The 20000-nt window shown below is 41.4% G+C and overlaps 2 protein-coding genes across 2 annotated transcripts in view; one reads left to right on the forward strand and one right to left on the reverse strand.

Annotated features, from left to right (window-relative positions):
* Window positions 1-6935: 6935 nt before the first annotated feature.
* Window positions 6936-15768, forward strand: LOC143289250 (uncharacterized). Its single transcript, XM_076598231.1, has 4 exons — window positions 6936-7347; window positions 9228-9304; window positions 10520-10693; window positions 10971-15768. Exons 1-4 carry the CDS (start codon window positions 7002-7004, stop codon window positions 13542-13544), a joined length of 3171 nt encoding a protein of 1056 aa, XP_076454346.1. The 5' UTR covers window positions 6936-7001; the 3' UTR covers window positions 13545-15768.
* A 667-nt stretch (window positions 15769-16435) lies between these two features.
* The window catches only part of LOC143288761 (uncharacterized), a 10862-nt gene continuing 7297 nt past the window's right edge, over window positions 16436-20000 (reverse strand). The window contains exons 6-8 of the mRNA XM_076597388.1: window positions 19344-19457; window positions 17781-17872; window positions 16436-16889 (exon numbers count right to left, since the gene is read on the reverse strand). Coding sequence (XP_076453503.1) covers window positions 16701-16889; window positions 17781-17872; window positions 19344-19457 — 395 coding nt within the window. The 3' untranslated portion in view covers window positions 16436-16700. The remainder of the gene's footprint in view (window positions 16890-17780; window positions 17873-19343; window positions 19458-20000) is intronic.

Consider the following 20000-nt stretch of genomic DNA (forward strand, 5'->3'; position numbering starts at 1 on the left):
TGTGTGTGTGTGTGTGTGTGTGTGTTCACTGGCAGACAGACAGATAGACAGACAAACAAAGAAACAGACACAGACATTTTTATTGAACGAACAACTAAGTTCATTTCAAGGGTGTGGGGATGGAGGAAAACGGGAGGGTATCTAAATGGCATACATACATGTCACCTGACTAAAATCAAAACTGCAGTTTTTCAAAGATCTAACTGAAAATCGGTTGCTTGCTCGTTTTGGATCTAATATATAGCTTACACTTCATTCCATTCCTCCAACCACAAATTCATTTCTTAATCATGTTGCTCAACGCCGTCAGTTCTCTCTCTCTCTCTCTCTCTCTCTCTCTTCTTTTTTTTTAAGGTTATATAGAAAACAAGGCGAATGACTGACATGTACTTACTCAATGCATACCATTACATAAGATACTCTTCCATAAGCTACTTCAATTATTATCCGTTTTTCTGAGTTCTTCGTGTGATTTGCGTCAAACAACATACGTCATTTTTTTTTTTTTTTTAATACAAAACGTGGGACACATTTAGCTGCCTTGGTATGACATCCTTCCCGAGAGTCAGTGCCGCAGTTTATGTACATAAACTGGAGAAATACCGAATCTGATATCTATGTGGGCCTACGACTCTTTGTGACAAGTTTAGCATTTCATAGTTCAAATAAATTTCAGTTTGTGACGTTTGTTTACAACTGGAACATAACTCAAAACGTTCCTTTGATTCTTTTTTCTCCCAACACATATATCCATACTGATCAACGACTCTTTGCTTGAACACGGAAAGTGAATTATTGACATCACCCACACTTTTTTGTTAGACCAAACGTCGCCAAACCCACTGACACACAACAGCTGTCTAACGTGGTATGCCCAGGTGTTTTGCCCAACTTTCAAGTTGAACTGAGGTAGTTCAACATTCCGGGCAGTCTATCTTTTGACACGTTATATACACACCGAGCCAGAATCGAATGTGTCTTTCCTATTATTTGCTTTGTGAAAATCTGCACATTCTCTACTCAATTTATTGTATGTTCTCTAAGGTATGAGGACCATAGCACATTACCATATTCCTGGACTGGTCTTATTATAGTTAATGACTTGAATGATGGAATTGTTCTTTACGTTAAAACTGGACAAATTAATACCGGACTTGACATGTCTGCTATCCTATTTGCTTTCTTACCGCTTCATTAATTTGTTGTTCAAAGGTTAGATTCGTTACCACTAAAACACCCAAATCCTTTGCTACTGAGCTCAGTTTCCTCTCGCATAACAATAGAATCCACATGATAAGAGTACTTTGGATTATATGTACCAAAACTAACATACTGTAGCGTTTAACATGTATAATTGTTAAATTTCATGAGCAATGTCTCTGTTCATTTAATTAGTTTGTTAATACTATCCTAGAACAGAATTTGCTTTTCACAGTACTGAGTATGCCTTTGAGTCATCAGCAAAGATACTATATTTCTAAAATAAAACACACTGTCAGAGGCATCACATTACTGGTACACGAGATAAACAGTGTCGGCACCTAGAAACTACCCTGAGAATACACCACTGGTCATTTCTCACTTCCGATATTAACATACTGGTTTCTCGGTATTGCGTAGGGGAAAACACTTCTCCCCCCCCCCCCCCCACCCCCCACCCCCACCCCCCCTGAAATGCATGCAAGCACACACATCCGCATCACTTTATTCAATGCTCAGCCACTCAAAGATAAACGTTCAGCAGTGTGTAAATTCATATCAGACCATCATAGGGACTTTGCTGTAGTTTATTTTACCGTACACGAAACTTTGTATAATGATAAAAGCAACGAGGGGAAGTGTTATCTGGCTCAGTCGAAGAAGTCGGTCAAACCGTTCCCATGTATGCTGTCACCACCACGATGGTGACACCACGTCGTGTAGCCTACATGGACACTTTGACGAGTTACCTTGCATTTCAGATTCACGAAATTTTCTATTTTGGTCCCTCACACCTCTGTTAATTTGAATCTGTGCGGGTTCCCATGTCATCATAACTACACCATACTGTCGAATCACTAGTAGTCACCATTCTAATACAGGAAATTTCCAACATTGCCAAACTACCGCCGGCCGCTGCCATCAATTTGATCAGCCAAATCAATGCTCAAAATCATCCAGAATATACTGCAACGGTAAACAGATACATTTATTGCTGAAGAACAGACTGGGTTCCTCAAAGACAAAATGATACTATCGACCAGATTTTTATAACCTGTGTACCCTTTGCGAAAACACCTCCAACACCAGAGGGAGTGCTCCTGTGTATTCACAGACTTGAAGAAGGCGTTTACTGACAGGAGACACTAACAGCCACAAAGAAACGAAAAAAGGGGGTGGGGGTTCGGGGGGGAGGGGGGGGCAAAGCTTACCAACTACCTTCTTCTTCCTCTTCATTCGTCAGTGAGCTCCAACTCCCACGTCCGCTCGTATGTACACGAGTGGGCTCAGTTTACGTGTATGACCGTTTTTACCCCCCGGCTGCCACGTAGGCAGCCATACTCCGTTTTGGGGGGTGTGCATGCTGGGTATGTTCTTGTTTCCATAACCCACCGAACGCTGACATGGATTACAGGATCTTTAGCGTGCGAATTTGATCTTCTGTTTGCGTATAAACACGAAGGGCCCGGGTTCAGGCACAGGCAGGTCTGCACATATGTTGACCAGGTAGATCGGAAAATCTCCACCCTCTACCCATCAGGTGCCGTCACTGAGATTCGAACCCGGGACCCTCGGATTGAAAGTCCAACGCTTTAACCACTCTGCTGCAATGCCCGTCTTACCAACTACCAATTCCAACAACTATGCTCCAAAGCAACTAGTGTGTGTGTGTGTGTGCGCGCGCACACACACACACACACACACACACACACACAGAGGCACTTACACATACACATACATGCACGCAAGCACACTGACGCACACCACACACATACACGCAAGCACACGCACACAAACAAGCATATATGTACATCAGTACACTGCACAGGCGCAATAGCTGACGCACACACACACACACGCACGCACACGCACACTGAGGCACTCACACAGTACACACCCATGCATGCAAGCACACGCACACCACACACATACACACACATGCACGCAAGCACACGCACACCAACAAGCATATATATACATCAGTCGGTACATGCACGGGCGCAATAGCTGACGCGCGCGCGCGCGCGCGCGCGCACACACACACACACACACACACACACACACACACACACACATAGTATCAGTCTGATCTTGATAACATTGGTAACTATATGTTTGAAAATGGTCCAGCTTTGTCGACTGAAAAAACATGTATGATGTTGTTTAATTCAGGTGGTGACCTATCTAGCATACCCATTTTTAAATTACTTGGTAACGTCATTGATTATAAACAGGTGGTGAAGTTTTTAGGTGCTTATCTTACTTCAAAGCTGACATGGAACATTCACTTTGATTACATCTTAACAAAGGCATGGAAAAGTATCAATTTTATGAAAATTATAAGCCGCTTACCCTGGGGAATGGATACAAAAACATTGATTCATCTTGCCACGGCCCTTGTAAGATCTAAGATAACCTATGCACAAGAAATATTTTTTAGTGCACCTAAATATCTATTACAAAAGATTCAAAGTGTAGATTGTAAGGCTATCAAAATTGCCATCGGAGTGCCCTCTCATGCATCCAATCAGGAAACATACAAAACAGCCGGAATTCTTCCCTTAAATGAACATCGTGAGTTCGCAACAGCAAAATTCGCTGTGAGATACACTTCAATGACAAAAAAATTCATTGCTGATGGACTTTCAGTAAGATCTGACATTGATTTTTCGAAAGGAGCTAAAGCCATTTCATCACAAGAAACAGTTGCAACTTACATTTCAAATCTGTTAAAAGAATCTGATGTTAACATGAAAGAGTTAGCTACAAAACCACATCATTCTCCTGTTCCTTTTTGGGAAATGTTGAAAGCGGATTTTGATATCACTTATTCCGAAACAAAAAAGAAAGAAAGCATCAATATCACGACAAGTACTGCCAGAATTCATATAATAGAAAAATATCAGAATCATCTCCATATATTTACAGATGGATCTGTTCTTGATGACAAAAATGCTGGTGCGGCTTTTTATATTCCTGCCTTTAAAGTTGAAAAATCTTACTTTATTGGAAAACATCTTTCCATATTCACAGCTGAGCTAATTGCTATTATACAAGCTCTGAACTACTTAGTGAGCCATCAAATAGTTTTCTCGAAAATAGCATTCTTTGTTGATTCCAAATCAGTACTTTGTGCTTTAGAATTATTCAGTCTTGAAACAAGACCTGACTTAGTTATTGAGGCAAATCATTTGGTACATTGTTTAAGGATTAACTCTCTCCATACGAATGGCGAAAGAGACGACGTTAACAGCGTTTCACCCCAATTACCATCATCAAAATATTGCAAGCGGAAGGCTCTTATACTGAAGAGGTGAATGTTGACAAAGAATACCACGATTCTGACGACGGAAGCTAAAGGTTGGGTCATTGAGACACCCACTGGACATCCGAGGGGTCTGTGTAGAGGAAAAGAGAGGACTGGCCGTACTGAGTGAGTTAAAGGGAATGAGGTCAGTTTTTGTTGGGTGCCTTCTCATGTGGGCACTAATGGCAATGAGACTGCTGATAAAGCAGCTAAAAGAGGAGCACAAGATTCAGAAAAATCGACAAAAATACATCTCCGTCTTTCCGTAAAAGAGGCATACACTTTGTTAGAAAAATCAGCATGGGGTCGATTTCATAACCGATGGAAGTTAAAGTTTTTAAAACATAAAGGAACATTATTCCCCGAGAATATTATTAAAGAAAAGATACTGAATCCATCAGCTTGCTATACAGTTTCAGTTTCAGTTTCAGTAGCTCAAGGAGGCGTCACTGCGTTCGGACAAATCCATATACGCTACACCACCTCTGCCAAGCAGATGCCTGACCAGCAGCGTAACCCAACGCGCTTAGTCAGGCCTTGAGAATTATTGTTCTTGCTATACAAGATTAATAACCTCTACTTTCCTCCGTATAAAACTTGATGCGCGGAAGATAAAGTATAGTAAAAATGTTACATGCATCTGTGGTAAGCAGTTCAGCTTGCATCATTGTTTGTTTCACTGTCAGCAGTTACGAACCTTCTTGCCCAAGTATTTCAAAGAGAACAATAATTCTGCAGATGATTTTTGTAAAGATATTTCTGATGAGGTTCTTATGGTCGAACTTTCACAGGCATTAGTTCATAGCCCTATTTCTACATTCCTTTAATGTACTTCAGAATTGTGTTAATGGTTTCTGATAATTATCATTATTATCATTGAATTGTTATTGTTAAATGTAATTGCATGTTAGTTATGCATTTTACGGTAGTTTTCTAGTTTACCTTTTTTCTGTTTTCCTCTTCCCTGCCCCTCCCCCCTCCTCCCCCATGCCCCCCCCCTTTTTTTAACGTCTAATATCACTGATACTGAGTGAAAAGACGCTAAACTAAATAACGAACACACACACACACACACACACACACACACACACACTCCTTTTTGAGAATAATCAAAAAGAAGATTTATTGTTTGAAATTAGGTATTTATTGCACTCCCTATTTGTGAAGGGTACAAATGTTGACTTTTGTTGGATACCATCCCACACTGGATTCCTTTATAACGACCAAGCAGACAGGGCAGCAAAAAGGGGAGCAAAGAATCATATAGATAGTATAAAAGTATATTGCCCATTGTCACACAAGGAAATAAGCAATATACAAGAAAGAGACTTTTATAGGTGCTTGAATTCAAGTATAAAACCTCGTCAGTTGACTCTCTCAGACTTTGGTCCGATTCGCAGACCAATTCTGAGTTTAGCTCTCAGACTATTATCAAATTCATTACGGACCAAGTATTGTTCTAATGTAAAGTGCATATGCTTTAGTAACCTGACAATTAAGCATATAATTTTTGACTGTAGCTTGATGAAGCCTTGTGTACACGAAAGTGTGTCTTCACAAGTGACTGAGAACGTTGGTGTTTTTTTACTTTCTGCATTCATTATCAGATGTTTCGCTTGTCAGTTTAACGACTTCTCGATTTTTACGAAGTCCTTCAAGTAATTTCCTGTAATTGTATTTAGATTTTTTTTTTTTTTTTTCAATTTTCACCCTCATATCACCCTTGTTTGCCCAGTTTTCCCCAACCCTCCATTCATTCACATCTCCCATCCCTTCTAACCGATAATACTCAAATGTATTCATAAATACTTTAACAACTTTTTTTTTAAATGTCTTCAATCACCGATATGTGTGACGGGACATTAAAAAAAAAAATCCTCCTCCACACACACACTGTCACAGATTTGTCGCAAGAGGGATGGGAAATGATCTCTGATGTCTTGAACGTGTCGTTTAACGTGTTGCTCAGTCTATTGTATTTGGGAAAGCATAGAGAGACTAATATATGCCCCATTTTGAAGAAATTTACGTGATGTTGGTTTGGAAATTATACCAATATTCGTTTGATTTGCAAAGGATCGAGTTCTACCTTTCTTGCTAGATTTTTCAGCCGCTACCTCTCTCTTTCTTTCTGTGAGGCGATAAATGGTGTAATTACCTTGAACCTGCTTTTTTAATTTTTTTTTTTATAAAGGTACTCTGACATAAAAACAAAAGTAGAACCAGCCAGGGAGTAGTTCGGGAGGAGACGATCAAAATATACAGATACATATCAAAATTCTTAGAAAGTTATCTCATATTAATCTTTAAGTTAACAGACATTCAAAACAATTATACAACTTCGGACAGAAATTTTCATAAAGAAAGTACTCAATTTTTGACATGAAATGAATAAATAATTTTGAAGTCATCCCTTATGACTGAAACGTCCGGTTATGCACGCGCCAACAAAAGTTGTAACAGATATGACAGTAACATTTCGTCTGATACAGCGATGGCCAGCTCTTCCACCCCATCGGTTTCTCGATCAAACAAAGAATCATTGGAAGACTGTATGTGTACCATTTGTTTGTGCATTCTCGTTCATCCAGTGACGCTTCCTTGTGGCCATGAGATGTGTATGCCGTGCTTCAAGCATACCGTGGAAGAAGCCAGCTTGACTTGTCCACTGTGTCGAACTCGCATTTCTACATGGGCTCGTAAAGCGTCCCGAACAAACAGTCTAGTGGACCAGAAACGCTGGGAACAGATTCAGAGACTATTTCCACAACGTGTTCAGAGACGACTTGATGGACTGGATGACGAGACAGACGAGGAAACGGAGGAAAAAGAAGTTGTTGGTAAGTTTCACTTTCAGTATCAAGGTGTCAAAGCCTGCTGTCTGATCAGTCCACATATGCTACACCTCATAGATCTGCTATATTTAAAAAAAAAAAAACCCTTTAAAGAAAGGAAAATAAAGACACAGGTGTACAATATTTTACAATTACAAAGCGTTATTTTGTATTGCATCAGTAGGAGGTCTAACTTGTAATTAAACTCAAACCTTTTCTCTTCCACTCTCACTTTCTCTTACACTTCTGATCTCTATAAACACTCATATTATATTTCTCTTTCTGTTTATACTGTAAAGTAGTTTTGCTGAACTTGAAGGCAAGGGATATAATGACATTCGGATGTGTTCAGACTTGCTGGTTTGGCTTGGATGGTGACCTGAAAATACAAACATGTAGAAACCATTCTTTTATTTATCATTTTGTGTGAGTACAAATGACATAGTATAATCCTTTTTATCCAGGACATCCCCAAGTCATAATTAAGTGTATAATCCTTTTTATCCAGGACATCCCCAAGTCATAATTAAGTGATATTTTTCATTACTCAGTTGATATTGGCTGCTGAATTTGAAGCAGAAGATTAAGTTTGTGTTCAGTCAGTCTGTGCTTGTTTGTGTGTGTGTGTGTGTGTTTTTTTTTTGCTTCAACAGAATCACCCAGAATATTTACCTGGTGGTGAAAATGACCCTCAGGTTTGAAACTAAAAGTAACTTTGTCTCGCTTGATTTAATTTTTATTGACAGGTCTGTGTAGATTATGTGACACACAGATATTTGTTGAAAAGGTCTTGTTGAATCTTGAATTTGTGACTGAAACAAATGAGTAAATGTAAAAAAATTACTTAAATGTATTTGTTGTTCAGGAAAACAAAGCACTTGTTTAATTGAAAGACCAAAGAGTAAAAAATGTAGACACATTATTAACCCCTTGAGTGCTGAAAAAACAAAACAAAAAAACCAACAAAAAAGAAAAATAAAACAAAAAATCAGCAGAGAGTATTATTTCAAGAGAAAGAAAAAAATGATGTGAAAAGAATATTTTGATTTTTGAGCAGTGGACATGAGTGCTCTTTTACAGTGTTTTCAAATCATGTGAAAAGAACGTACAGCGTTATGAAACAAGTCACAGAATAAGCGCAGTGGAATATTTCCTTAATGATGATAATAGATACATTATTTTGGCAGAAAAATCACAGTGGAATACTTCCTAAGTTATAAGCTTTTTATTATTTTGGTTGATTATACTTAACAGCCTGATCAGCTGATAATGAGCATGTTCATCAGAGTTGGCATATGACATTGCGACAGGTAAGAAAATGTATTATTAGCTGATACAGGTATGCATTATATGTGTTTAGGCTCAATTTGTCTGCACATTTTACACTTGAAATTGAATTTTGTAAAATCTTTTCTTGAAAACGAGAAATCTATAATGATTTAGTTTTGAGCAATCTGTTGAAGCAGACCCTAATCCTTTCCATCAGTGCTGTTGAAGCAGACCCTAATCCTTTCCATCAGTGCTGTTGAAGCAGACCCTAATCCTTTCCATCAGTGCTTCGGAGTAGTTGCAGCTGCATAAAAAATCAAATGTTGTTGAACATTTTTTGGGTGTCCTCACACGAGGCGCAGGCTTAGGGATTTACAACAACTGGCTGTTTTGTTTTATTTTAAACAGACATAGAGTTCTCTATCTGTAGATATAATCAGTTTTCTTTCTTCCTTTTTTACCCTCTCTCTTTTTTTTCCTTTCTTTCATAGTTTCTATTCATTTTTTCCCTTTCATTTTCTGTCCATATCAAGTGACCAAACTTGTGAACCATGAAAACTTGGCTTCTTAAAGCAATGAATGGTTTAAAATTGGGTTCCTTATGTGTTTCTTTCCAGATGTGAGCTACAGGCGTATGGTTCAGTTATCCAAGCCTGGTGAGATTCGCAAAGAGTACGAGGAAGAGTTAAAACGAGTGAGTCAACTTTTTGTTGCATTATAAGATGTATAGAAAATGTAGCCATTGTTTCTGTGAAGTTTAATGAAGTCTCTTTGGTACCGCCTGTAAATGAAGATAACTAAAAAATGCTGACCATCAATGAATTTTGAAAATTACTAAAGTAAAAGACAAAGAGTTGTATCAATCTCATTGTCATATCTGTATTTGATAGTATTATCATTAAATATCTGTTTTTGATAGTATTAGCATTAACAACTATGGTGGTATAAAAAGAGTTGTATCAATCTCATTGTCATATCTTATTTTATAGTAATAGCATAAACAACTGTGATGGTATGAGCATTTCTCTTGTTCTTTAAAAAAAAAAAATCAAATGGTCCATAGTATCAGACTAATTAAAGTCACAATAATGCTTAATTTCTTTTTTCAGTTTAGTATGTTTACTTTTGTTTTTCTTATATCACCCCAATCTGATGATTTGTGTCAGGAGGGTTAGGTAGTGTCATACTGTTAGCATGATACTTTGACAGTACGTTTTACTTAGAATTCAAATGGTTTACTTGTACACTGTACCAGGCAAATCATAGTCATGACAGTGGTTGTTTCTTAAGATTTTAGTGTTGTAGTTGTCTTCCTATTGTTTTTCTCATACCTTCCTGATCTGATGATTCATGCATTGAATGGGTTAGGCAGTGTCATAGTATGGCAGTATGTTTTCATCCAGATACAATGCATGGACAGTGTCAATGTCACATCACTAGTATCAGTACCACTGACAGGGCTCACCATAAATGATCGAATACCAGGGGCAAGTAGATCATCTGTTATTGTGTCAAAATCTGTACAGTTCAAAGAGGCACTGGTTCTTTGCCAAATACTGTACAGTTTATGAATGCATTGTTATTGTGTGTGTGTGTGTGTGTGTGTAGGGAGAGAGAGAGAGAGAATGCTTCTGTGCAGAACATTGCAGAACATTAACAAGCATCTGACTTTGATTTTGAATGCCTGTCATAAAGATTCGAAGAGTTGATGTGGTGCTAATGTTTGGTTGGTTTGTGTGTGAGCTTGTGTTTTCACAGGTGTGTATGTATGCACATGCATGTGTGTATGTGTGTGTGTGTGTGTGTGTTTTACTGTGAGTTTATATACTTTCAGGTTTGTGTGTGTGTGTGTGTGTGTGTGATGAAGAAGTGAAGGCGTTGACTAAAAGTGTGTGGTGTGTTGTGCCAGCTGGAGGCCCAGCAGGAAGCAGAGCGTCAGCGGGAAGAGGAAGCCAGCGCCTCGCTGATCCAAAAGCTGCACAGCCAGGAGGAGCAGGCATGGGTACAGGCACGGAGAGAGCAGGAGGAGATCGCTGTCAGAGATGCTCAGCTGGCACAGGAACTTGGCAGACTGATAAATACAGTATGTGTTCCTGTCCCTTGTGCAGTGTGTGTGTGTGTTGCGTTTGTGTATATGTGTGTGTCTGTGTTAAGAACAGTGTGTAAAACTTTACTGTTAAACAAAAGACATCGTATTGATAATGAAATGGTAAATTGTGTTCAGTGCATATGATAATTAATCAAACTTGTATTCAAGACTAACAAAACTAGCATTTATTTTTCCTCATGCATGTCAGTTCATAAAAATGTGTGTCTCATCTCTGTGGCTCTTGAACTTACTATTGTTGTTCTGTTGGCAGGCAGAAACAGAGACACCGGTCAACCGACTGCTGCAGGAATCCAAGGTCAACTATCCCAACTGTCCCATTTCCCCTTCCACCCCCTCTGCCCATTCTCTTCCCAATCAGGATGGCAGCCACAAAGGGAAACAACCACTTGTCAAAAACAGCAACAAGACCTTGGAGACCTTCTTTCGTCGTTTGCCAGCTGATGGAAAACGGTCAGCCCGATGCTGGTCAGAGCCAAAGACTGGGGAGATTGAGGCAGCTGGAGGTAAGAGCGATGTGGGGGCGGTGTCACCTCGATGTCAGAGTGCTCCTGTGCGGGACAAAGAAAACCTTCCCTTGGTGCCACTTGCCAGCCCCCTGCCCACGACCCCTCATGTTGGTGAGGACACACGCTTCTATGAGCATCTGGAGCTGGACAACAATTTGATCACCAACACTGACAGCGAGGAGGGTGTGGGGACGGCTGAAATGGTGGCAGACAGGTCTCTGGAGATCATGGACACCCCTGTCACAGGGCAGGACAGGGTAGAGATCATTAACGTCCATGTTGATGGGCAGAAAAGACCAGAGTCAGCGCTGACAGTTAATAGTGATGAGTCAGACTCTGTGATCTTGTGCGAGGAGCAGGCAGAAGGGGATCAGGCGGCTGCAGAGGATGATCCCCACTTCAAACCTATTCACTCCAGTCCCAAAGCGCCTGCACAGACAGCTGCAAACCCAGTTCGTGTTCAACCGTGCGTTGTCCGTATCACTCCCCGGTTCCTGTATGCGACAGATTGTGTTTCCTCTGCCACCTTTCCTGTGGTGCCTTCTCCACCTGCCTCCTGTGGTGTTCCCTTGCTGGGGGTGGACAGAACAGGGATCAACCAGACTGTCAGTAGTGTCCACTCCGACCACCGCTGGTGTTCCCAACGAGCCAGGTCCACAAGTCCTCCAGCACTCAGAAGTCTGCCACGCCGTCGACTGCGTTCTTGCCAGGAATCACGGAGACGTGGTTACTGTCGCCCATCTCTGCAGGAATTCAGGATGAAGGAGAAACTACAGCCTCCCATTGAAGAAGTGGTGTCTGACAGTGAGTTAAGTTCTCCCTCTCCCCGTTACAAGTTGCGACATGGTTCTACAGCCCACAGACTGTTCAGAGGGTCAAGGAGTGGGAGAGGGACAGTGAGTGTGTTGGGGCAGGGACAGACAGAGAGGGAGATAGGGAAAGAGATGGGGGACAGTGAGGATGAAGATCAGCATCAGCCCCTGTTTTCTGCCCACATCACCGACCAAGTTGTCCCATCTGGTCGGCGGGCTTCAGTAACATCCACCCTGCACAAGCAGCCAGAGGACCTATGTTCCAGTCAGCAGAGTGAGACCCTCAGTGGCAAGGGCAAACGCCTGCTGAAGAAGTCAGTGAACAGCAGTCTGAGCCTCAGAAACTCTCCCAAGAGCTCAGCCAAGGCATTACATCGCAGGAAGTTAGAGATGCAAGACCATGCCTGTCACAGCTCAGTGAGCAGTGAGAGGGTGCCTGGGTCCCCAGGTGCCCTCCAACACACACACCCCCACACAGAGCAGGACAGCATCAGGACGCGGCACAGAGTTCTCACTACATCAGCTGCTCAGAGTTCACGGTCCAAGAGGGATGAAGGAGGCACTGCTTCCTTATCCCATTCTGACTCTGATAGCAATGACAGGCTGGTTCGTAGAGTGAAGAGAGCCAACAAGCTTCAGACAAAGACCAGTCTCCCTGCTGCAGACAAGGCTGCAGAAACTGTGTCAAGTGCTGAAGGAGCAGAGAGAGTGGGGAGAAAAACCTCCAGGTCTTGTGCTGTGGGTCACAAGTCAGAGCCCAGTGGTGTTCATCAGAGGTCGATCAAGGATTGGTTTTCGCCTGGCCAGGCTGGTCCCAACAATCAAAAAACATCTCAGCTGTCCTCCAGCCACAGAAGGGCCTTCCCCACAAAGCAATCCAAAATGTCAGAAAGCTCAGCTGTGGAGTCAGACACATCCACACCATCATCAGCTGCCACATCGCCAGACAAGCTGGGAGTGCGAGTGTCGCAGCGAGCCAGAAGAATCAGCCCCAAACTGGACGAATTTTTCTTGACTGTCACCCAGAAGCTGTCACAGTTCAGGGCGGGCTCCTGTGCAGATAGTGACAGCAGCCCCGTCTCCTCACCGAGCAAGGCACACACCACCACCATCAAACGCAGAGCAAGAGACAGCAGCAGGGACAGGAGTCCTGCCACGAAGCGCAGAAGGCAGAGTCCTCAGAAAGGGCTAGCAACCAGTTCCAGCAGTGCAGGGAGGGGCGGTGGGTCCACACAGTTGAAGGGTTGCCATGCAGGCAGTGCAGGGAGGGATGGTTTGCCCCCACAGAAGGAGGATTCCAGTTCCTTCACAGCCGAGGGTGCACAGCTGACCTCACAGCCGGAGGAGGCCGTAAGCCAGGAGGAGAGAGACCGACGTATGGCTCTTGAGCTGCAGCAACAGTTTGAATTGGCTGACAGACTGAACCTCAACATTGTGCGCTTCAAGGGCACTGATGACCAGTACTCACTGCGTAGAAGTCGAACACAAACCAGCAGCAAACAGTAGGCAGAAAGTATAACAATGTCGACACACTGTACTGAAGACTGGAAATGTATGCATTATCACATCACTCATCAGCAGCTAACAGTAGACTGGAGGTGTATGCCACAATGAATGCTGGAAACATATTTTATGTATGCCTGACATAGTAACGTTGCTAAAAAGCTGTGTGTGTACTGTTCTTGTTGCTAGCTCCCCAGTCATTGGATGTAAGCAGAGTACTAAGATACAACAAAGACCTGTGGAATGCTGATTGAGATATGAAAACGTATAACTATTTATTCTGTGTGACACATTCTGATATGGTCCTGGATTTTAACCAATTTTAGCAGTGCTGAGTTTGCTTCGTGTTAAGAATTGTGACTTGACAGCAAAGGCCAACAGGTAATGACCATGGTCAGTTTAGAAATAAACAGAGCTTTTTTTTAAACAGTGCTTGGAGGGCCTGGTGTTTATGTAGAAGTAGACAGATAATCTTTTTTTTAAATATATGTTTTCTAATACAGTTTTAGTCCATCATTTATTGTTTGACTACATTGTACTTGCGGATATGTAGGGATTCCATTTATGTGTGAAATATTTAAATCAAGATCATGTTCAGGCTATACTCTCTTGGGCTGAATGTCAGTCATATAACACCAGTTGCTGTGATCATCTGTCATAATTCTCACAATTCTGCTGCAGAACTCTCATAATTCTGCTGCAGAAAGCTTGCTGCAATTGTCTTTAGCATCTGCATGTAGGGTGTGTGTGTGCACACTCTAAACGAAGATGAACTTTTTTTTCATACATGTTGGTCAAAAATTTTATGTATTTCAGACATTGCAGTTAAAAAACCAACAGATTTAAGAGGCAGGTATTGTTTCACACGATGCTGGTGTTGGTAGATGTTTGGGAGAATATGATATAAATCAGCTTCTTTGGTTAGGGATGGGTTCCTTTCCTTCACCTCTGTAAACTGTGTAATTTATAAAGCTCTTGAGATCTTTCTCCTAGATAGGTTGATTTCTATGGCCAGGATGTGAATGTTTCCCAGGAGGTGTATCAAGGACCTGTAGTGTTCACCCGGCCACAGCTGTTATGGATGAGTTACCACACCTAAATTCTTTTCTTGCCAACCTCCTGCATAGTGATAAAAATATATCTTATTTAAAAAAAATATTTTGAAGTGCTTTGCTTAAGTTATAAATTACATTGGATTTACTGGTACATGAGTGGGAAAATTTCAGCTTTGCATTGCAGTATGAGTTGAGTCTCCTATTGTGACAAAGTGAGGTAAGTCTCAAAAAAGACCAAAGTAAGATTGAGCACACATCAAAGTTTTGTACCTCCAGCCTGAATGGAAACAAATGATGTGCACAAATGCTTTATCAATTGAATGCCAGGTCTGAACATGTCATGCTAAACCTTCGGGAGAAGTTTTGGTAATGCAGAGAACAACCTACACAAAAATAGACACAGCATCATGTACTACTTGCTCTGTGTTCATAAGATCAGGAACACCACAATCACTTTTGACCATCAAACCATGTGAAGTCATTGTCATTGACCAGATCTCCAACATTTTCGTCACTGTCATCAGTATCAGAAGTGTCAAAATCATTGAACAGATGTCAGGTAAACTTGCTGCTAGTCTTGTGGATTGTCTTTGCCATGAAGATGTGTTCACTAACAGTCCCTTTCTGCTGATGAAATTATAAAAATCAGTTATGAAATAAAATCAGTTTCTGGAACTCGCCTTGTATCTTTGACAAAGAAACAGAATTCTATTTTTTAAAAGTATATTATTTCAAACAGTGTAATGGATGGGAGTGGAGAGTGAAAGTTGGGATCCCTTCTTGGTTGACAGTCATTGCTTTAGCTGTATAATGATATATATCATGATGTCCAAAAATTGTTTCCAGTGGCAGACAGCAATGTCAATGATTCATCACCAGTGACAGAAAAACTAAGGAACAGTGCAAAGGCACTGGACCACATAATTGATTCTGTTTTTGAAATATTTTTCTTAGAATAATTCTTTGTCTGAAATCTTTTATCTGTGATTTATTGAACAAATATTTAACTTTTCTGAGAAAAAACCCCATCTTAACATGACTCATTGTGTTTTATCCTTTGATTCTGTGTATGATTATGAGCTATGAAGTAAAATTTTAACTTTATTCAGAATAATGCAGTTTAACCCAGTCTGATCACAAGTCCTTACATTGTTCACTTCACTGTTTGCCTGTTAATGATGAATAAAACAGAAAATCTTGCTACTGACCTTTGAAATCCTCTATGATCCTGACCTGTTAGTGTTACCTTTCTAGCATTCCTCACTCAAATTAATGTAATTCTTTAGATGACTTGGTTCTTTCACTGATCCTTGAAAGTTGAAAAATGCCTGTTAAAATGAGGAATCTGTATTTGATTGCAAACCAAGCCACCTGATTGGAACAGTCTTTCTTTTGATATCCAGATCAATCCCTCCTTTGAATCCACTGCCAACACATTTCTGTTTCTTCCCCTAGTTAATTTTAGATTGGTCATTGACATGGTGTGTGTTCTGTGTGTGTTTACTTGTACATGCCGGTATGTGTGTGTGTTGAGGAGGGGGGAAGGGATTAATCAAAAGGACAAAGGTGTGATTGTAAACGTTCACAGAGAGTGAGAGAGATGCCATCAGAGAACATAAATTATATGAATGTAATGGGGATAAATGCAAATCACAAGCCAAACAGAAATGATAGGCAATCAGAATCTACATTTTACTGTAAAACTAAAAGGCAAATGTTTCAGCAACATCGCTATTGGTAGCTCCTCTGTTTATTTGCAGGGGAGCAAGAGCATCCCCAGTTCAATAACAAAAAACAAAACAAATCAAAAAGAGAACATCCATCCCCACCCCCCACCCCCCAAAAAAGGAACGAAAATGCAGATGATGACCACTTATATCTTCCATCAGACAATCTGCTTACAGTCCCACCCCGAACATGGCCTGTTCATTTCAGCTGTCTGCAAAATGGGCAAAATTACAACAAAGCAATCCCCAAAACATTGGATAATGGTAAAAAGAAAGTCGAACAAAGCTTCGTAATATATTTGTTCACTTCTGAAGAAGAGAAGAGTCCCTGCTGTCACAACAGGTGACATACAATCATGTTGACAAGAACCAAGAGACTAGACCAGATTATTGTAAGGCTCTACAGCCTGCTTATAATAGTCCATGACCTGCAGCCCCCCGCGACACACCGTCACCACTGCCCGCATGCTGCTATCATTTATGTTGTTACAGTAACTCAGGTCCACACCCCTCAGGGAACTGCCGTAGTTGCTGGAACGACGCAGATCAGACCACCTTCTGGACAACTGTCGACAAAAGCAGTGAACACCTTGTTGATCAATCAATACAAGCACCATGATCACATTGAAACAACATTGCAACAGGAAATAACAGCAGCACAACACTGGTACCACAGCACATAACAGGACAACAGACACAACAGGACAATTCTAGTACCACACACATAACAGGACAACTAATACCACTGCACATAAGTCATAACAGGACAACTGGCAGCACAGCACATAACAGGACAACTCTGATACCACATGACATAACAGGACAACTTCTGGACAACTCTGATGTACCATAAGACATAACAGGACAACTCTGATGTACCATAAGACATAACAGGACAACTCTGATACCACAAGACATAGTAGGACAGCTCTGATACCACAAGACATAACAGGACAGCTCTGATACCACAAGACAAAACAGGACAACTGTGATACCATAAGGTATAACAAGAAAACTCTGATGTACTACAAGACATAACAGGACAACTGATGTATCACAAGACATTATAGACATTATAAGACATCTCTGATACCACAAGACATAACGGGACAATTCTGATGCACCACAAGACATAAAAGGACAACTGATGTACCACAAGACATAATGATATAACTCTGATGTACCACAAGATCTAACAGGACAACTCTGATGTAACCACAAGACATAACAGGACAGCTCTGATACCACAAGACGTAACAGGACAGCTCTCATACCACAAGATATAACAGGATAGCTCTAAAACCACAAGACTTAACTGGACAACTCTGATGTGTTACAATATATAACAGGACAATTGGTGTACCACAAGACACAACAGGACAGCCCTGATGTACCACAGGACATAACAGGACAACACTGAATCCGATAACGCATGACACCTATGGGGATGGACTGACCTGATGGTGCATGTCCCGATGGCTGGAAAGGGGGGAGGGTTGCTGGGTGGAGGACCTCACCTGGTCAGGTATCCACTGTTCCCAGTCACCGCCTGTCACAACACAACACAGCGTCATTGTCACCTTCATCCTTCCACTTGAAGACTTCTCTGTTGGAGTGTGTCTCAGTCTGACATCACTACAGTCACATGTCCACACTGACATCACTGGTCATGTGATCGCACCGACAGCATAGCAATACATGCCCACAGTGACAACACTGGCCATGTGATCGCACTGACATCAGCATAGCAATACATGCCCACAGCAACATCACTAGCCATGTGATCACACTGACATCACTAGCCAAGTGATCACACTGAAATCAGCACAGCTATATGCCCACACTGACATTACTAGCCATGTGATCACACTGAAATCAGCACAGCTAAATGCCCACACTGACATCACTAGCCATGTGATTGCACTGACAGCATAGTGGAGTGATGGCCTAGAGGTAACGCGTCCGCCTAGGAAGCGAGAGAATCTGAGCGTGCTGGATTGAATCACAGCACAGCCCCCGACATTTTCTCCCCCTCCACTAGACCTTGAGTGGTGGTCTGGACGCTAGTCATTCGGATGAGACGATAAACCGAGGTCCTGTGTGCAGCATGCACTTAGTGCACGTAAAAGAACCCACGGCAACAAAAGGGTTGTTCCTGGCAAAATTCTGTAGAAAAATCCACTTCAATAGGAAAAACAAATAAAACTGCACATGGGAAAAAATACAAAAAAAATGGGTGGTGCTGTAGTATGGTGACGCGCTCTCCCTGGGGAGAGCAGCCCGAATTTCACACAGAGAAATCTGCTGTGATAAAAAGAAATACAAATATATGCCCAAATTGACATCACTAGCCATGTGATCACACTGACACCAGCACAGCTGCATGTCCACAGTGATGTCACTGGTCATGTTATCACACTGACATGAGCACAGCTAAATGCCCTCACTGACATCGCTAACCATGTGATCACACTGACATGAGCACAGCTATATGCCCACAGTGACACCATCAGCCATGTGCCCACATTGACATCAGTAAAGTGATTTCACCACACTTTCATCAGTAAAGAAATGTGCCCACATTGACATCAGTGAAGTGATTTCACCACTTTCATCAGTAAAGACATGTGCCCTCATTGATATCAGTAAAGTGATTTCACCACACTTTCATCAGTAAAGACGTGCCCACATTGACATCAGTAAAGTGATTTCACCACACTTTCATCAGTAAAGACATGTGCCCACATTGACATCAGTAAAGTGATTTCACCACACTTTCATCAGTAAAGACATGTGCCCACATTGACATCAGTAAAGTGATTTCACCACACTTTCATCAGTAAAGACATGTGCCCTCATTGATATCAGCACAGTCATGTGACCACACGGACATCAGTACAGACATATATACACACTGAAATAGTAGGGATTTTATTGACAGGAGTAAAATCTATACATAATGAAGTTTACTCGTGTACACACGCGCGCACACACACACACACACACACACACCTACACACCTGTAACCATAGGTACAAAAGAAAGTGAGGTGATCTGTGGCAGACAGGACAAGTTTAGCGTCTCCAGGTGTGGGCAGAAGGTCAGCAAAGACCGCACTGAGTCATCGCCAAGATCTGTCAGTGACAGACGCCTCTTCATCACACATCACATACATCCACAAAAATAAAAGATAAATCAATCATGCAATGTAAAGTGAAAAAAAACAACAACTGGCATTTGAGTGATCAAAATCAGTTTGCTCATAGCATTAATTGTAGTGACATTTGTATCACATTAGTGAAATGATTACTCTGACAGACTATAAAGAGGGGGAATTTTGTTAAGTGTCCCAGACTGTGCAAGGAGTTACTTCCTCTTTTTTTTCTTTGGCAGACCCAGAAAACATCTTTCAGTGTGACTTTCAACTGTTTTCCACAGGCCAGATACACTGAAGAAAATGTGAGGGCTTTGTGTCAGGATGTTGTGAGGACTTTGTTGAAGAAACAGAGGACTTAGTGCTGAAGAAACTGTGAAGATTTTGTGCTGAAAAAATTGATAGGCCCACTCTGACCGGTGCAGTGGTCAAATGGCTAGAGCGCCCTAGTTTCCTGAGTTTCAGTGCTGTTGCACTTCGTGGGTTTGTGGTGGAGATTTTGTCATCTCCAAGGTCAACATAT

Source organism: Babylonia areolata, chromosome 13 (genome assembly GCF_041734735.1).
Source record: "Babylonia areolata isolate BAREFJ2019XMU chromosome 13, ASM4173473v1, whole genome shotgun sequence".
Taxonomy (NCBI): domain Eukaryota; kingdom Metazoa; phylum Mollusca; class Gastropoda; order Neogastropoda; family Buccinidae; genus Babylonia; species Babylonia areolata.

Excerpts from the sequence above, each read along its gene's own strand:
- LOC143289250 (XM_076598231.1), top strand. The coding sequence starts at position 7,002 with ATGGCCAGCTCTTCCACCCCATCGGTTTCTCGATCAAACAAAGAATCA. Across the intron at positions 7,348-9,227 it reads GGAGGAAAAAGAAGTTGTTG|ATGTGAGCTACAGGCGTATG; the intron begins GTAAGTTTCACT and ends GTTTCTTTCCAG. Across the intron at positions 9,305-10,519 it reads ACGAGGAAGAGTTAAAACGA|CTGGAGGCCCAGCAGGAAGC; the intron begins GTGAGTCAACTT and ends GTGTTGTGCCAG.